This window comes from Ctenocephalides felis, unplaced genomic scaffold (genome assembly GCF_003426905.1).
Source record: "Ctenocephalides felis isolate EL2017-DRISC unplaced genomic scaffold, ASM342690v1 CF-g0.4_SCAFFOLD_01170, whole genome shotgun sequence".
NCBI classification, from domain to species: Eukaryota; Metazoa; Arthropoda; class Insecta; order Siphonaptera; family Pulicidae; genus Ctenocephalides; species Ctenocephalides felis.
In genome coordinates, this window is record NW_020537324.1 from 1,929,983 (window position 1) to 1,944,876 (window position 14,894).

Below are 14,894 nucleotides of genomic sequence, written 5' to 3' on the forward strand. Positions count from 1 at the left end.
TATTATATAAGAATTAAAATATTGTTTTAGGAAATTAATATAAAATCATTCAAATATGATGATATGTTGAGCAGTATCTGATTTGATTTTATTTGATTTGACTACATCTTGTACTATATTGAAAATACAATTTAGCTACTAATAATACCACTCATTGCCTTATTGTATATATTATTTTTAATATTTTATATATAGATTGATGCATCGATATTTGCTTAAAGAGTTACTGCAAAGAACTTGTTTGTAATATGTTTTTTTAACATTGTTAATTGTTTTGTTATTTAAAACTATATATATTTAAATAGCGTCTTATTAACAGGCAATAAGATCCGCAAAAACATTCCGAGAAACTGCATTCGCAATTAGTTTATTTACTCGTACTTCTATGTTTATATCAACATGAAATGAGCAAATTTATTAAATATAATTTATAAATAGTCGTACATACAAATAACTTAAGTCATTTTATTATGTTTATAATCTGGTCATTATAAATGTCGGATGTTTCCTGTAATTAAATTATTTAAAAAGTTTGATGTTAGTTATTTATTATTGAAATACAACACGATACATATCGTTCACGCATTCGAATCTGTAATAGCAATACATTGAAAAAAATATGTATTTTAATAAATAAAAATATATAGAATAAAACAGTGTTTGATTCTATAATTGAAACATTAGTTTATTTAATGTATCTTGTACAATAATAATAGGTCTATTCCGAATATGCTTGCTCTTTAATTTTACTACTCGCTTTTAAAAGAACAAACTATTCCAAAATAATATTAATCTGTTTAACAATTTTTAATATATTATATGAATATAAAAAATATCACACTTCATAGATGTATGTTTCTCATAAAACACTTACTTATCTAGTCGGACAACAAGTGTTTCGTGCGGGTGCAAGTGCAATGATTTAAAATAGATTTTTTCATATTCTTCGGATGTTTGAGAAAGATGTTCGTTATTATGAGGATAAAGCATTCGCATTCCACTGTAAAACATGCTGGACAAATCCAATGTGACACTGGCTGGGGACATATTGGTGATGGAAGCAATTGAGTTCCGTCGAGGGTACCATCGTTCTAATACGAGCAAGTTGTCTGCGCTACTTCGCACTGCAAAATTACTCGAAACGATATCTTGTTTTCTGAAAGATGAGGTAAGAACCGCATAAATAACTTATTGCTTGTTATCTCAAAACATTTGATAAACTTGATGTACCTGATGGAGTTTTTATATATTACAGGTGTTGTTAATCGTAAACGAATCATAGCAGCAATTTGTTCTGTGCTGAAGCGATCCACCGAGTTCACTAATAGATCTCTTTCCGAATCTTCATTTTTCTGCAAAGCAATTTCATCTCCGTGATGAATACTTGTGGTTCCTATAGCATTTGGAGTAAATTATTAAACTCTCATTTATTATTTGTTTTGAAACATTTTCCTTAAATTGTGATTGACAAATATGCCTATATATAATTATTATTATTTACCAGGTAGCATCATCTGCATGAGAGTGGTAGCCAAGGTTGCGTTGTGTGGTAAGCTAGAAGACGGTACATACGGCAAATTTTCATCCGAAAAAAAGTTTGAGTGTCCATATCCTAATGTCCAATGTATCCATGCACCTCGTTCTGGTGATAAAGGACCACTCAGTGATCTTTCAATCTGAGAACCCAAATCAGCACTGTCATTCCAAGCAGTCAGTCGTACGTCAATGAGATCTGCGCTGGCTGTTAGAAAGAGGAAATTAGTTGCTATTTACGGTGAATATGATTTAAAATTATTTACCAAGGACACTGTCTATTTCTCCATCGTTATCCAAGTTATCTAACAGTTCTTTTTTCACAATCAGGATTTTTTCTTCTCCTAAAATACTTTTCCATCCAGCTAAAGAATCTAGAAGATTCTCGTCGTCAGCTAAGTTCTCAATACCCTGCACATTTAAAATAATTAATGATTTAATATAAATAGTTTTTTTTTTCGTTTACGTCATTGCTAACCAAGAGATAAAATCCATCAGCACCTCGATCAGCCCATAATTTAATTGCTCTACCGATTTCATCATCAGTTCCCTGCAATACGTTGTCGTCAAAATTGTATTTGTTATCCTCGGTATCATTATATTTATTAGCACTTAATAATTTGGTCTGCTGATCTTCGTCTGCTGATTTCAATTTGTGAACGGGTTGTAGTTTTTTCACATACGGATAAACAGGCAAATCCAAAACTAATGATATATTTCTTGAGTGCAATACTTCTGCTAAGTATATGAAATCTTCAGGTGTTCCGAGGGCTTCATCTAACTCCAAAATCGTTTGCTACGGGAATAAAAATATCTCCTTTGTGACGCGATGGAAAGATGTTATTCAAGTGCAAAGCTGAAATGCCGAGAGTTTTCAAGTAGTCACTCCTACAATAAAATAGTAATTTTTATATGGGGATATTATTATTTTTCTGTATTTCACTTACCTTGAAGCGATTCCTTTGAGATCTCCTATGCCATCTCCATCGGAATCACTGAATACTAGCGGCGAAGCTTCGTAAAATACTCCACCTCGATACCAAGTTGTTTTTGGATCACAAGACTTCGGTAATGTTGCAAGAGTGTAACCAACAGCTACTCCGCAAGCTACCACTGAAAGAGTGCATAGCCAAAAGGCAAAAGCTCGGATGACTGGCCAATTCCAAGAAGCAAAACATGGGTCTGAGCCACCAGTAGGAAGTGGAGGCTTACCGGAACACACATCCTGGATATTTTTCAACCGGTAATTATGAATCGGATTATAGAATCAAAACTTATTAAAGTCTATACCTGCTGATGTGTGAAACCAAGATGCTGATATTCCCTCATGCCGCCAAAGAGTGCTTGAGCTGGTTCAGTACCATCAGAAGAGCTGGTCTCTTCGTTGCCCATTCCTTCATTTTCTTCTTCTTCTGTATTTTGCACACAGCATCCTTGCTCTACTCCTTCTTCTGCGCATGGATTGTCAGTTTTACCATCTGGTGGATCCACGTAGTCCAGTGGCGGTGGACTTGGTGTGGCTGATAAGAGGAGTGGACAAGTGGATGCATCTTCCTCGGCCTGGATAAAAAATGTCGATGAAATACAAATACTATATATATGGAACGCCTTAAGATGGCTTTTTGTGAGAGGTAATTTATGAATTTATAAATTTATGCCTTTATTTTTTTTAAATCTTACATACTTGTACTCTGCTAGGTGGATCGACGTAGTCTAAAGGCGGAGGACTTGGAGTAGCTGATAACAAGAGTGGGCAAGTGGATGCTTCCTCATCGGCAAGAAAAGCTGTCGTCGAAGTGGACGATGAAATCATTGAAGCAGATGCTGGATCCAAAAGGACTGAACATGTGTCTGGATTCAGAGACATTTTCTGTATGTAAAAATTATATATTAACATAAGATTATAGAAATAATTATTGTTTGATCTCAAAAATATTTGCGATGAATATTTGAATTACTGAAGGAAATAGCAAAATAGTGAATAGAAATTAAATTTAATACTAATTGAAAATGAAAAACATTTTTTTTGAAGCTACATTAAGTGTATGTAATTCGCATCTAAACAATTTATTAACGTGTTTTTTTATTTATATTCAGAAAAATCAAATTGCTGATTTCTTTGATTAACGGCATATATTAAATTAGTTTATATATTTGAAATTAAAGATTGCCAATAATATTAGTAAAATTTCAATGTGAATAAGATGATACGAAAGAAACAAAACTTTTAGTATATCAATTCAGATAGTTTGAAATCTCGACAAGTAGTTGGAAAATTCAAATACTGTGAAGCTTTAATTAAATGTCTATTATTTAAGCAATTAATTACTAACAATTAGCAGATGCGTGTCTTTGCATAGCTCATCATAGACATAGCTTAGCAATTATAAATCATTAGAGAATTCCATTACTTAAAAGATAAATTATGATTAAAAACAACTTACTTATTTTTTTCCTTCAACTTGTCACTCAGTCTAACATATAAAATTAACTGCGGTCACGGTAATTGCGTATTCACTTTTCCAAGAGCAAAGATAGCATGAAAATTCTGTTGATCTATGCTAAGCTTGTTTCCCAAAACTTATATAATTCATTTACCACAAACAGATGTTTGTTCTGTCGGTCTTTTTAATTATTTAATAATAATATTTGTTAGACTTTGTCTCGGTTATAAATTATATTATGTCTTCGGCCGTGTGTCTGAATTTTCGCGTGAGCGCCTGCGCAAAAGGAACACAAATAGAATCAATGTGTTCGGCGGGTCAGTGATGCCCAATTATAAATGAGACATCGAAATTTTTAGGCTATTTTTGATATCAAACAATAACTAATTAGTTAATTTATTAAATCTAATCGATTGAAGCTAACGCTATGATTTATATTATCAGTTTATTGGATAATCTAATAAGCACGGCATCAAACAATACTCTTCAGTTAATCGATTAAGCTAAATAGGTTTAAACCAAAACTATTGTTCGTTTTCGCCAGAAAACTTGATTTGCTAATTTTAGGTTTCAAGTCATTCCGAATCGTTTGACACCCCTATGATTGGTGTATGTGCAAGAAGCCCAAATTTGACTTTTCGTCGACGTTTTCCTAAATACTGTTAAACCGGTTTCAAAAATGTAAAAGCCATTCGATGAAATTTGGTGGGAACTACCCCAACAAACCTAAGCAATTAATCAAGTGATCGATTTCAAGGAATTTTTTAACCCCTCCTTGGTAATATATAAAATTTACTCCCTCCCACCCAACATCACTTGAGTTTTTAGTTCCTAGAAAAAATCGTTCAATTTTTAAGATATTTTGTATTTTTTTAAAAAATTCGGGTAAAAAATAAATACAGCTGATATATAACTACTCCTCCTCCCCACCTGATATTATGTGATTTTTTGCGCATGTTTTCGAAAAAAAATTGAACCGGTTTTGAAAATTGCAAAACCACGAAATATATCATTTGAGTATCGCGCTCATTATTTTTTTTGTAACTCATTAATTTTTTTGAAGCGATTTGTATGGAACTTTGTATGTCGATAAAGTTCATAGGCTTAATAACAATACTATTAGATGCCAATGGTAAATGGTTTTATTATAAAAATTTATTAAAGCTTTAGTTGAATTAAGTTGAAAAATCTACGAGCACAACATCGGCTGTTGCTAATTTGTAATGCAGAAATATTTATATATAAATATAAATAATAAAAAAAGTATAATTAATAAATTTAATATACAAGATAGTATCTACTCAAAACTACTTATAGAAATTTTAACTTCTAACTGCCAGACATTTTATTTGCTATTTTATGGTTATATTTTAATTATAGGTTAAATTTTACGGCTAATAAATAAAAACAGCAATTTATCATGGTTTTTCAATTCAACATTTTTTATATAAGAGTATTTTATTACCAATACTCATATTAAAATTTATTACCAGAAGTAATACGAAACGAACGATTTTCAACGTTCTTATCGCAATTGTTGTAAACAATGGATATGAAAATGTTCGTATATATGAAAGGATATTTTTATTTTAATAATTTAATTTTATCTGTTTTGTTCAAATGAATTGTTGCTTTCTGTCATTCGCTCACGATGCAAATTAGCGTTCTTTAATTAATGGCTTTTATATAACGCGGTCGAATAAACTTGTATGTATTACAAGTGTATGGAATTAAGTTTCAATGATGTTTATAAGAACTTGGAATGTGATCTTAATGAATTGCGATTGTTAACACTTAGCAGAGGTGGCCAAGAATTAAAAAAAAATAATTAGAGTTGATCACGTCGGGGTCACCAAATAATCAATTTATTTACAAAAAACAATTATACATAAATAAGACACTAGATATAATCGACCAAATATTTATCTCGATATCTAAATATAATATATTAAAATAAAAGCAATCATTTTATATAATCCCATTAAAACCAAATTTTTTGCTAAGCAGTATTGGTAACTTTTTGATACAATTATTGCTAAAATATTATTATATATTATATGGAATGAGTTTGCACTTTTAGTTAGAATTTACGAGGATTCCTAAAGTTAAAGTCATTATGTGTAAAGCAAATCTGTATTATACTATCTATCTACTATTGCTGTAGATTATTTTATTCTGGATAGGTTATTGCCCCAAGTATTAGAAAATGGTACAAAGCCATAAAGTCCTTCAAAATATATAATTTATGTACTCTATGTAATTCTGACATTGATGTATTACAATACAAATGATCTTCAAATTATCACATATTGACCTGTATCTTTCCTTACACACTCCATTCGATAACCCTTAAACGTCCAGCGATTATATTTTGACCTTATTGCTAATTTATAAGGCGATCTAAAATAAAATAATAATTATGAAATGGAATTTGGTGAAAGTGGCATTTTGCCTTAAGACAGGAATTAATATATTAATTTAGGAGTGAATCCTTATCGAGCTGTATGAAATGGCTTTTTTTAATTTTTGAAATCGGTGCAACTGTTTTTCAGAAAACGTCGAAATTTCGGTTTATATACACTAAAACTTTTTTTTAATTTTGCTATCAAACGATACAGAATGACTTGATACGCTGGGGAAAAAATAGCGAAGCGGATTTTCTGGTTAAAACAAAAACTTGGATTTTTCCTTCTCTTACTGGAAGATAATGAAACAACTTTAGGATAAAACTTGGGTTCAAAGAAAATTCTCTAAGAAAATTTTTCTTATTGAAAAAAAAAATAGATTTTAAGATGCTTGGTGAAATAAATTTAATTATGAATGATTAAATAAATTTACTTATAATTTTATATCAAATTACATTTAAATTTTATTTCGTACATGCGTATAATCATTTTTAAAGTAAACAGTACAAAGTTAGTTTACATATTGTGTTGTTTTAACATTACAGATAGGCAAAGAAATTTTGACACAGACAAAAGATTTACAGAACATCAATCTATCAAGGAACTTTAAAATATTGAGATCACTAAATCTAAAAAAATATGGGAATAATTTATTATATATGTGCATAATGGATTCTGTGAATTTTAATATTTTCTGATCACCCAGTTGGAGATAAATGAAAACTATCACGAAAGATCATCGTATCCTAGGTTTTATCATAATTAGTCATAATATTGGATCTGTGTTGACAACTCCATTAATAATTGGATACAACAAATACTCTTCTTCCGTTTTTGTTTGAGTAATAGTGAAAGTTTTCATATTGAACAAAGTTTTGTGTACATTATTTGAGACAAAGTTGAACTCAGTTTTGTTAGGATTATCAATATTTAGGATATAATGAAACTTTTACATAATCCCAGCAGAAAAAAAACTTTGAGGATTGTCGGATTGGGATGATATTCGGTGATATTTTCCAAAGATTTGTTCAGGTAAGTAATAGAATTATTATTATATTTTTATGAAAAATATTTTTAATAAACTTTTCGCTGTTTTATTTTATTCAAAAGATATCTATCCACGGAGTTTTAAACAAAGTTTTTGCTCTTTTAACTTCCCGTAGGGCAAGTTATAGTAATCGCAATAAATCGAAAATGAAATTTTTTATATATCTTTACGTTTCAAAAGTTTCTGAACATTTTAGCATACCTTAGAAAAAGATGATGTATGTGTGTATGTGTGTGTGTGCGGATACAAATTTTCGTCGACGGTTCAACCGATTTCAATTATTCAAAAAACATTCGATTCCTATTAATAAAAGAACGTGCTGATTAGTTTTTGGCATAAGCAGGTCTAACCGTTTCGAAGATACGGGGCAAAAAGTGCCAAAAACGGTAACTCAGTTTTTAAGAGAACGGAGCGTCCAATTTCAATAATTCAAAAAACATTTTACTTGTATTGACAAGTTTAAGAACTGTTCAAATTTTTAGGAAGGCAGGTCCAGCGGTTATGGACTCTCATTAAAAATAAGTTAAAAAATATCATTTGGCGGTCAAAAATGTTGGATCAAGTTATCAGATATTTTATAAAGATTTTAATAATGTGTACACATTTTGTGTAGTTTTTGGGTTCCGTATCAAGATTTTTAATTACGGTACGGGAAGTTCCAGCAATTTGCCTTAAGGCACGATGCCATGCACCCATTAGTAAATTTTTATGAGATATTCAAAGATATCTATCCACGGATTTTTAACCAAAGTTTTGGCAGTTTTATTTTTTCAAAGTTTCAAAGGTACCTATCCATTTTAACCAACTTCGAATAAATTGCGTAGAATCCGATATATAACTCAGAAGATGTTTATAAATATTTATCAGATTACGTATTTTGTATCGTAATAATTACATTCGTGTGCGTAATATAAGTTTATGTATTTATAATAGTTTATTTCTCAAAATGATTTTATTTACAAATTTGCGACTGAGCAGTTAACCTGTGGGTTAAATTTTCCAAATAAAATACGCATGACACAAACGTGCTCTCGAAGCTTTTTTAATTGGCCGGATTTGCAAAAGATAAAATTTATATTTGCTATTTATATTTGACGACTTTCAACATTTTTAACATAATTCACCAAGTCTTAATCGAAGACAGTGTTCAAAAATATTTAAATATTTTATTTTAAAATTTCTAATCTTTGTATTTTTGTGCATTGTTTGTCTTTTTGCAAAAATAAATAAATAATACAACTAAACTGCATCAAAATGAATGATAATATTAAATTTGATACTATGAATTATGCTCAAAATCAAAATTATACGTAACCTTTTTTGTTTAAGTGTTTTATATATTTATTTTTTGTGTTAGTTGGGTTTTAGTTATTATTTATAGTTTTTTTTATTAATTTTTGTTCCATTGATTATAATTGGGTATATAAGTGATCATTTTAACCAAACGGATTTTTAAATATAAATTTGGTAAGCTATAAATAAATCTATTAAATTACAATATTTTATATGATAAAAGTATGCATTACAATATTTTCCTAAGATAAACAATTATTCTTGTGTGGAATATTTTAATTGTTTGATAGGAATTATTGTTAAATATGGAAAAATATTATTTATCATAATAAATATTTATATTAGAACCGGATTTTATTTCAAACAGATAACTCAGAAAGATTATTTAATTATAATAACTATTTATATTACAACTGGATTATATTTTCAAATATAAATTAATATTTACATACATAGATATTAATCATTTAGGCAATTTAGTAAAGTAATAAATATATGAAAAAAAAATATTAATTTATATTAAGTCTGATTTATATTTTCAAGCAGGGAATACATTTTTTTCATTTCCTTAAAATAGCAATAAGGATGCATCATATATAGGATTTTAATTTTAACTTTTTTCGTACTTTTCAGAATCACAGGATAAGAACACAATTGATCAATCAATCAGTTCAAAAGATATCATTTACTCTTATTACTTTCATTAGTAAATCTTATATTAGTTTAAGTACATCCAAATTTGTGTGATTTATAAAAGTTTCCACCTGTTCAACACAGTTTCATAATGGCAGCTGATTTTGCAGCAGGATGTGTTGGAGGTAAGTTTGGAACTAAAGGATTTAGTAACATTTGACCTTTTCTATGTAATTTTTTAAGGTGTAATCGTAATAGGCAATTAAATTTCTAACATTTATAAATTGCGAAATCTGCGTACGCTTTTCGATGTAATTAACTAGCTTTTGCACAAACTGGACTTAGTCGATAACCCAGATGACCCTTTATCAAATTCATCATGTATTCAATTTGAACCAAAGTCGCATTTTGTACATTTGCTTCGGAAATGATTGATTAAATGTATTCAAAACGTTATATTTATTATTTGAGTTATTACTTACACATTCACAATTGCGATTGTATTTGAAATTGCGTTCAAATCATTTGCGTCATGAAATTTCTCTTACTCAAGATACTTATACTTCGTTAGTTTAATTGTGTCACTATATTTTATAAAGGAAAAATGATCATTTTATTTGAAACATTTACCAAAAATATATATTTAAATAATATTCTACATTATCCTTAAATAATTCAAATTATAGATATTTGTTTGTTTATTCTACCATCAAGTCCTTTAATGATGCATAGGAACTCTTTAATTCCTATGTTTTTATAGTAAATCTAATCATGGTAAATTTACTTTTATGCATTAGAGTTCACTCCTCTGATTATTTTTTAAAAGAGACAGTGATAAAAATTGAATTTGTTACTTTCTCATAATCAAAAATCCTTAGGTGCTACAATACTTCTTTATTTGAACTTTCTTTACCAATGAGTCATTCTATTACCCAGTATTGTTTTAGTAATGTTTTCTTCATTTATTTTATTAGGATGTGCCGGCGTTCTGGTCGGCCACCCCTTCGACACCGTCAAGGTCCATCTGCAGACACAAGACTCGGCCAACCCTCGTTACCGGGGGGCCATGCACTGTTTCCGTACGATCCTCGCCAGGGACTCCGTTCGAGGTCTTTACCGCGGCGTCACCAGTCCAATGGGTGGTATCGCTTTTGTTAATGCCGTTGTATTTGGAGTTTATGGAAACGCTCAGAGGTCTATGAACGACCCTTCATCTCTGATGTCCCATACGATCGCTGGAGCTGCCGCAGGATTTGCACAGAGCATATTCTGTGGACCGATGGAACTTGCCAAAACTAGACTTCAATTGCAATCTGGAGCAGGACAGGTAAAAAATAGAATTTTATAACATATATCATAATTTAAATAAAAATTTTATTATCTTTTTTTCAGTTTCGAGGACCACTTCAACTCATGGGCCACATTTTCAAAACAGAAGGTATGCGAGGACTATTCCGAGGAACTGGTGTAACAGCTTTCCGTGACTGTCCAGCTTTTGCTAGTTATTTTTTGACTTACGAATTTTTGATGCGCTCTTCGGTAAAAGAAGGAGAAACGATCACTCCGTCAACAGCAAGAACTTTGTTCGCTGGCGGTTTTGCTGGTGTTGTATCTTGGGCTGTTACTTTCCCTATAGATGTTATCAAAAGTAGAGTGCAAGCTGATGGCATGAGCGGAAATCCAAAGTAAAATATAAAAAATAATATTGATAAAATATTCAATAGTTTAATCATTAACTAATTATTTTTCAGATACTCGGGAGCAATCGACTGTTTGCGCAAGAGTTATGCTGCGGAAGGCCACAAATTTCTATTCCGCGGACTTACATCTACATTAGTTCGTGCATTTCCAACAAACGCAGCTACTTTTGTCGTCGTTGATTGGTGTTTCCGTTTACAATCTTTCTTTAAAAACAATGTCCCGACCTTGCAAACAGATCCAACAGTCAGCGCTACCCCATTAGCAACAAACTCTGAATCCTCATCATCATTTTTCCCAAATTATTTGAGCCATGTTTGGAATAAAAGCAAAAATATAGCAGATACTATGCATTTCTGGTTAGAAGGTATGATCCCATCTATAGGTCATGAATCAAATTGCGGTAAGTGTGCGAGAGGATTTGCAGCTGGTTTTTCGATGTTCCACGAAGCTATTTGTGATGCAGATACCATCGATTTAAGTGAATTGGCGACGAAAGCCTGTATGAAGTGCGCCGAGTTGAAAATTTCGAGGGAGGTTGACGTAAGATTGGCGGTGATGGCTAGTTGATTTATAATATGTTCGATGGATCTAATTAAATCTTTGTTTTGATATATTTTGGGTAAAAATATAGATTTACCCAAGGTATATTAAAATATACGCATGCCAAAGATTTCCCTCCCACATCTCTTGTTCATCCTGTGATCTGAGCAAATCTTTATTTTTTATCATATAAGAAATAATATTGCGCTTCAGTAAATTTTCACATTTCTTTATTTCAAAATCTAACAAAAACATACAAATTATAAGATATATATTTAGTAACATATACTATACTAAACTATCAATTTTATACTCTCTTACCATTGACTCATAATATTCTTATCTAACTTTTGTAACTTTATAAAATCTCTAATAAAATATAAAAAAAACTAGTAACCTCTTTATTTGTTCAAAAAAACTAGTAACCTTTTTACCTTTGATAAAAAGTTTTCTTTTCTAATTAACACTATTGAATGCACTCTTCTCGATTACTAACCTTTATATACGATACAGTTTTATAGAGATATATTGTAAGATTTAATATATTTTGGATAATTCGAACTAGATCTAGTCTCAAAAACGATTGCTGTTTTGATTTATCGGGCGTTTAAAAAATATAGATAACAACTTTATAATTTTTTATGTTTCACAAAAAAATAATGCAAGAGACATCGGGTAAATGCACCCAGAATAGTGATTTTCCTTTAATTTTGTTAGCTTATCCAAGAATAAGTCTATCAAATTAAACTAAATGAAACATAGCAGCGTTGTGTTGTATTTCTGGTGTATTTGGTTCCAGTGCAATAGCACTGGTCATATATGCCTTAGCTCGTCCCCTCAGTCGGCCGGTGGATTCAGTTTGTCCCGTGTAGCCCCATTGCTCCAAGACGGCGAGGTTGTTCAGCGCAGCGGCATGCGCCGCATTGCATCCTATCGTAAGCCGGAGACATCGACGCGCCAAGCCCAAATCTCCCGAATTCTGTGGGAAAGAAAATTTTTACTAACCATGGTATGTATAAAAAGTATTAAGTAAAAATTGTAGTAAAAATTATTGTATGTATATAAATGTGCATAAATAAATTATGATCATACCATGGCTACAAAAGATAAATTGTACCAGACGTCCGCGCGCTGTTCGGGCGTTGTGGCCATTTGCAAAGCTCGTTGAAAGCAGCTGTGAACTAAATCTAATTGTCTTGAATATAAAAAACAAAGAGCTAAATTATTAAATAATTCAGCACTTAATGCACCCATCGACAGTATCCTCCTGATAAAAAAAATATTTTACTAACACACGCAAAAGTAAGTCAAATATCATGTATATGTAGAATAATAATTTTTATGATTATTATCACATCACGAGTATTTTTTTCCATATGGAATATATTTATAAATCATTTTGTCTAACGATAATTTCGTTTTTATTTTAATTACTTTCTGAAATATTTGATAACAAAAGGTTAAAAAGTTCAAAACATTTAACACACGCCAGAATCGTGATTACCCTATGGGTTTTTTACGTATTGAGATAATGAGTATTTTTATTATATTCCCATAAACCAATATCATGCATAATAATATGTTCGTACCTGTAATATCTTAAAGCAATTTCCGGTTGATCATTATAAAAGTGATGAACGGCAACACATGCTAAAGCTTCGGTGTTCATTGCATCTTCTATCATAATCTTAAAATATTTTTTATAAAACGCATTAATTTAATACTTTATGAATTTTAAACCTGTGTTTACCTGTCTGTACATCACAACTGATGCTGATAAATCGTCTAAAGCTTCTAAGACTCTTGCTTGTTCCGTTAATAATGCAACTTCTCGAGGGCCTTTCTCTAAAGCGGCTTTGCATACGGCCAAGGCACTTAATGGTTGATCTACCAAATAATAAAAAAAAACTTTAATTACATATTTCAATAGAATGTATTAGATAAGTCCAAAAGGGTGTTACCGATTTTCACATAAACTCTTGATAAAAGCAACGCTGCTTCTATAGGAGCACCCTGACCTAAAGAACTGCGCAACTGGCGCTCCGCATCTCTGTGCAGCCCTAGTTGTGTATAACATCTGGCTAATTGTAGTTTCCACCACCAATCAGAAAATTGACACTTTTGAGATGCTTGTGCACAAAGATCCATCGCCTAAAAAAATTATATTTTACATTTATATATTAAAAATTTATTCTTATTACCTTTCTAGTATCGCCTTCGTGGTAATACAAATACTCAAAGAGCGGCTTGGCAATTTTTCCGTCGCCTGCGTATCGTCCAACATTTAACCTTGTAGCTTGTGCCATTAAAGGTCCTCCATCTCTAAGAGCTAATGTAGATGCTGTGCCAAGTCTTAAGGATCTTGCAGACCCAGTAGTGCCTCTGGCTGTACGTAGAGCGGCCGTCAAAGATCTCGCACCCCCTGACGTGTTGGAACGAGATCCCATCGTGTCTAATCGCGCCTAGGTAATAATAATAATTATTTATTGATATTTTATTCTTTTCTAATGTGTCTTCTTACCATTCCGGTAATAGGTCGACCAGTGGATGTTCTCGGTCTGGCAGTCGAGGACGTCGCGGCTCTTTGGGCTAGGTTTGCAGTCGCACCAGCTGTTGAGGTTACCCGCAGAGATGTACCAGGACGAGGTGCGTCGGCAATAGCGGCCGAATCCAGTTCACTATCTGGTAAGCCACCATCATCAGCATCTAAATCGTCTATATAAACTCTGTAATAATCAGGAAGTGATAAGGAAATGTCCTATTTATGTTACCATTATATCTCTATGTAAAATTACTAATGTTTCAAGAATTAAAACTCTGTTTTTTTCATATACCACCTTACAACCACATAAATCAATCATGTTTAAAATATATTTATAAGTTTATTTACAATTTTAATGAATTTTTATAATCTTCATTACCGTAAAGTCATTGCTCTCATTTTTAGTACCCAAGCAGCTTCATCATTCGAATTTTTCTCCAAAATGATGTTACACCTCTCAATGCATTTCTCATAATTTCGACGTTGCAATAAACTTATCGCTTCGAACAAAGGATCCATTATAATTGTTAATAATAAATTTAAACTAATTTTTGATACCCCTAGTTTAAGTTAAGAACTTAACCGGTAGATTTTGCATGCTTTTGATTTCGCATATTCGCATATTTAGTAGTTTTTGCATGTTTCTTTTACTCTTTATAATATATATTAATGTCTTGTTTGATTTTACACAAAATATATTATTTTAAATGAGAACTTAAACGTCAAATATATTTTGTTTACATTTATTCTGTTGC

At 31.2% G+C, this 14,894-nt stretch overlaps 3 protein-coding genes across 4 annotated transcripts; 1 reads left to right on the top strand and 2 right to left on the bottom strand.

Annotated features, from left to right (window-relative positions):
* Window positions 1–819: 819 nt before the first annotated feature.
* Window positions 820–4,206, bottom strand: LOC113366452 (4F2 cell-surface antigen heavy chain-like). The gene is given in 10 exon segments (XM_026608052.1): window positions 820–1,156; window positions 1,231–1,393; window positions 1,502–1,741; window positions 1,800–1,944; window positions 2,012–2,326; window positions 2,328–2,421; window positions 2,481–2,758; window positions 2,824–3,093; window positions 3,218–3,403; window positions 3,978–4,206. Coding segments are annotated over 9 exon segments (1,974 nt in total). The 5' UTR covers window positions 3,401–3,403; window positions 3,978–4,206; the 3' UTR covers window positions 820–870.
* Window positions 4,207–7,252: 3,046 nt separating this feature from the next.
* LOC113366493 (mitochondrial basic amino acids transporter-like) lies at window positions 7,253–11,752 on the top strand. 2 transcript variants are annotated; one of them, XM_026608104.1, is made up of 5 exons: window positions 7,253–7,414; window positions 9,357–9,541; window positions 10,331–10,683; window positions 10,749–11,041; window positions 11,108–11,752. In XM_026608104.1, the coding sequence occupies exons 2-5, from the start codon at window positions 9,508–9,510 to the stop codon at window positions 11,622–11,624; spliced, it is 1,197 nt and encodes a 398-aa protein (XP_026463889.1). In that variant the 5' UTR covers window positions 7,253–7,414; window positions 9,357–9,507; the 3' UTR covers window positions 11,625–11,752. The 2 variants fall into 2 exon arrangements, with proteins under 2 accessions (XP_026463889.1, XP_026463890.1); XM_026608105.1 differs by lacking the exon at window positions 7,253–7,414 and adding an exon at window positions 8,865–8,897.
* A 587-nt stretch (window positions 11,753–12,339) lies between these two features.
* On the bottom strand, window positions 12,340–14,682 carry LOC113365891 (tetratricopeptide repeat protein 8). Its single transcript, XM_026607432.1, has 8 exons — window positions 14,519–14,682; window positions 14,119–14,323; window positions 13,799–14,059; window positions 13,559–13,748; window positions 13,348–13,484; window positions 13,187–13,284; window positions 12,690–12,864; window positions 12,340–12,576 (listed from the first exon to the last, which is right to left on the bottom strand). The coding sequence occupies exons 1-8, from the start codon at window positions 14,656–14,658 to the stop codon at window positions 12,340–12,342; spliced, it is 1,443 nt and encodes a 480-aa protein (XP_026463217.1). The 5' UTR covers window positions 14,659–14,682.
* Window positions 14,683–14,894: the final 212 nt, after the last annotated feature.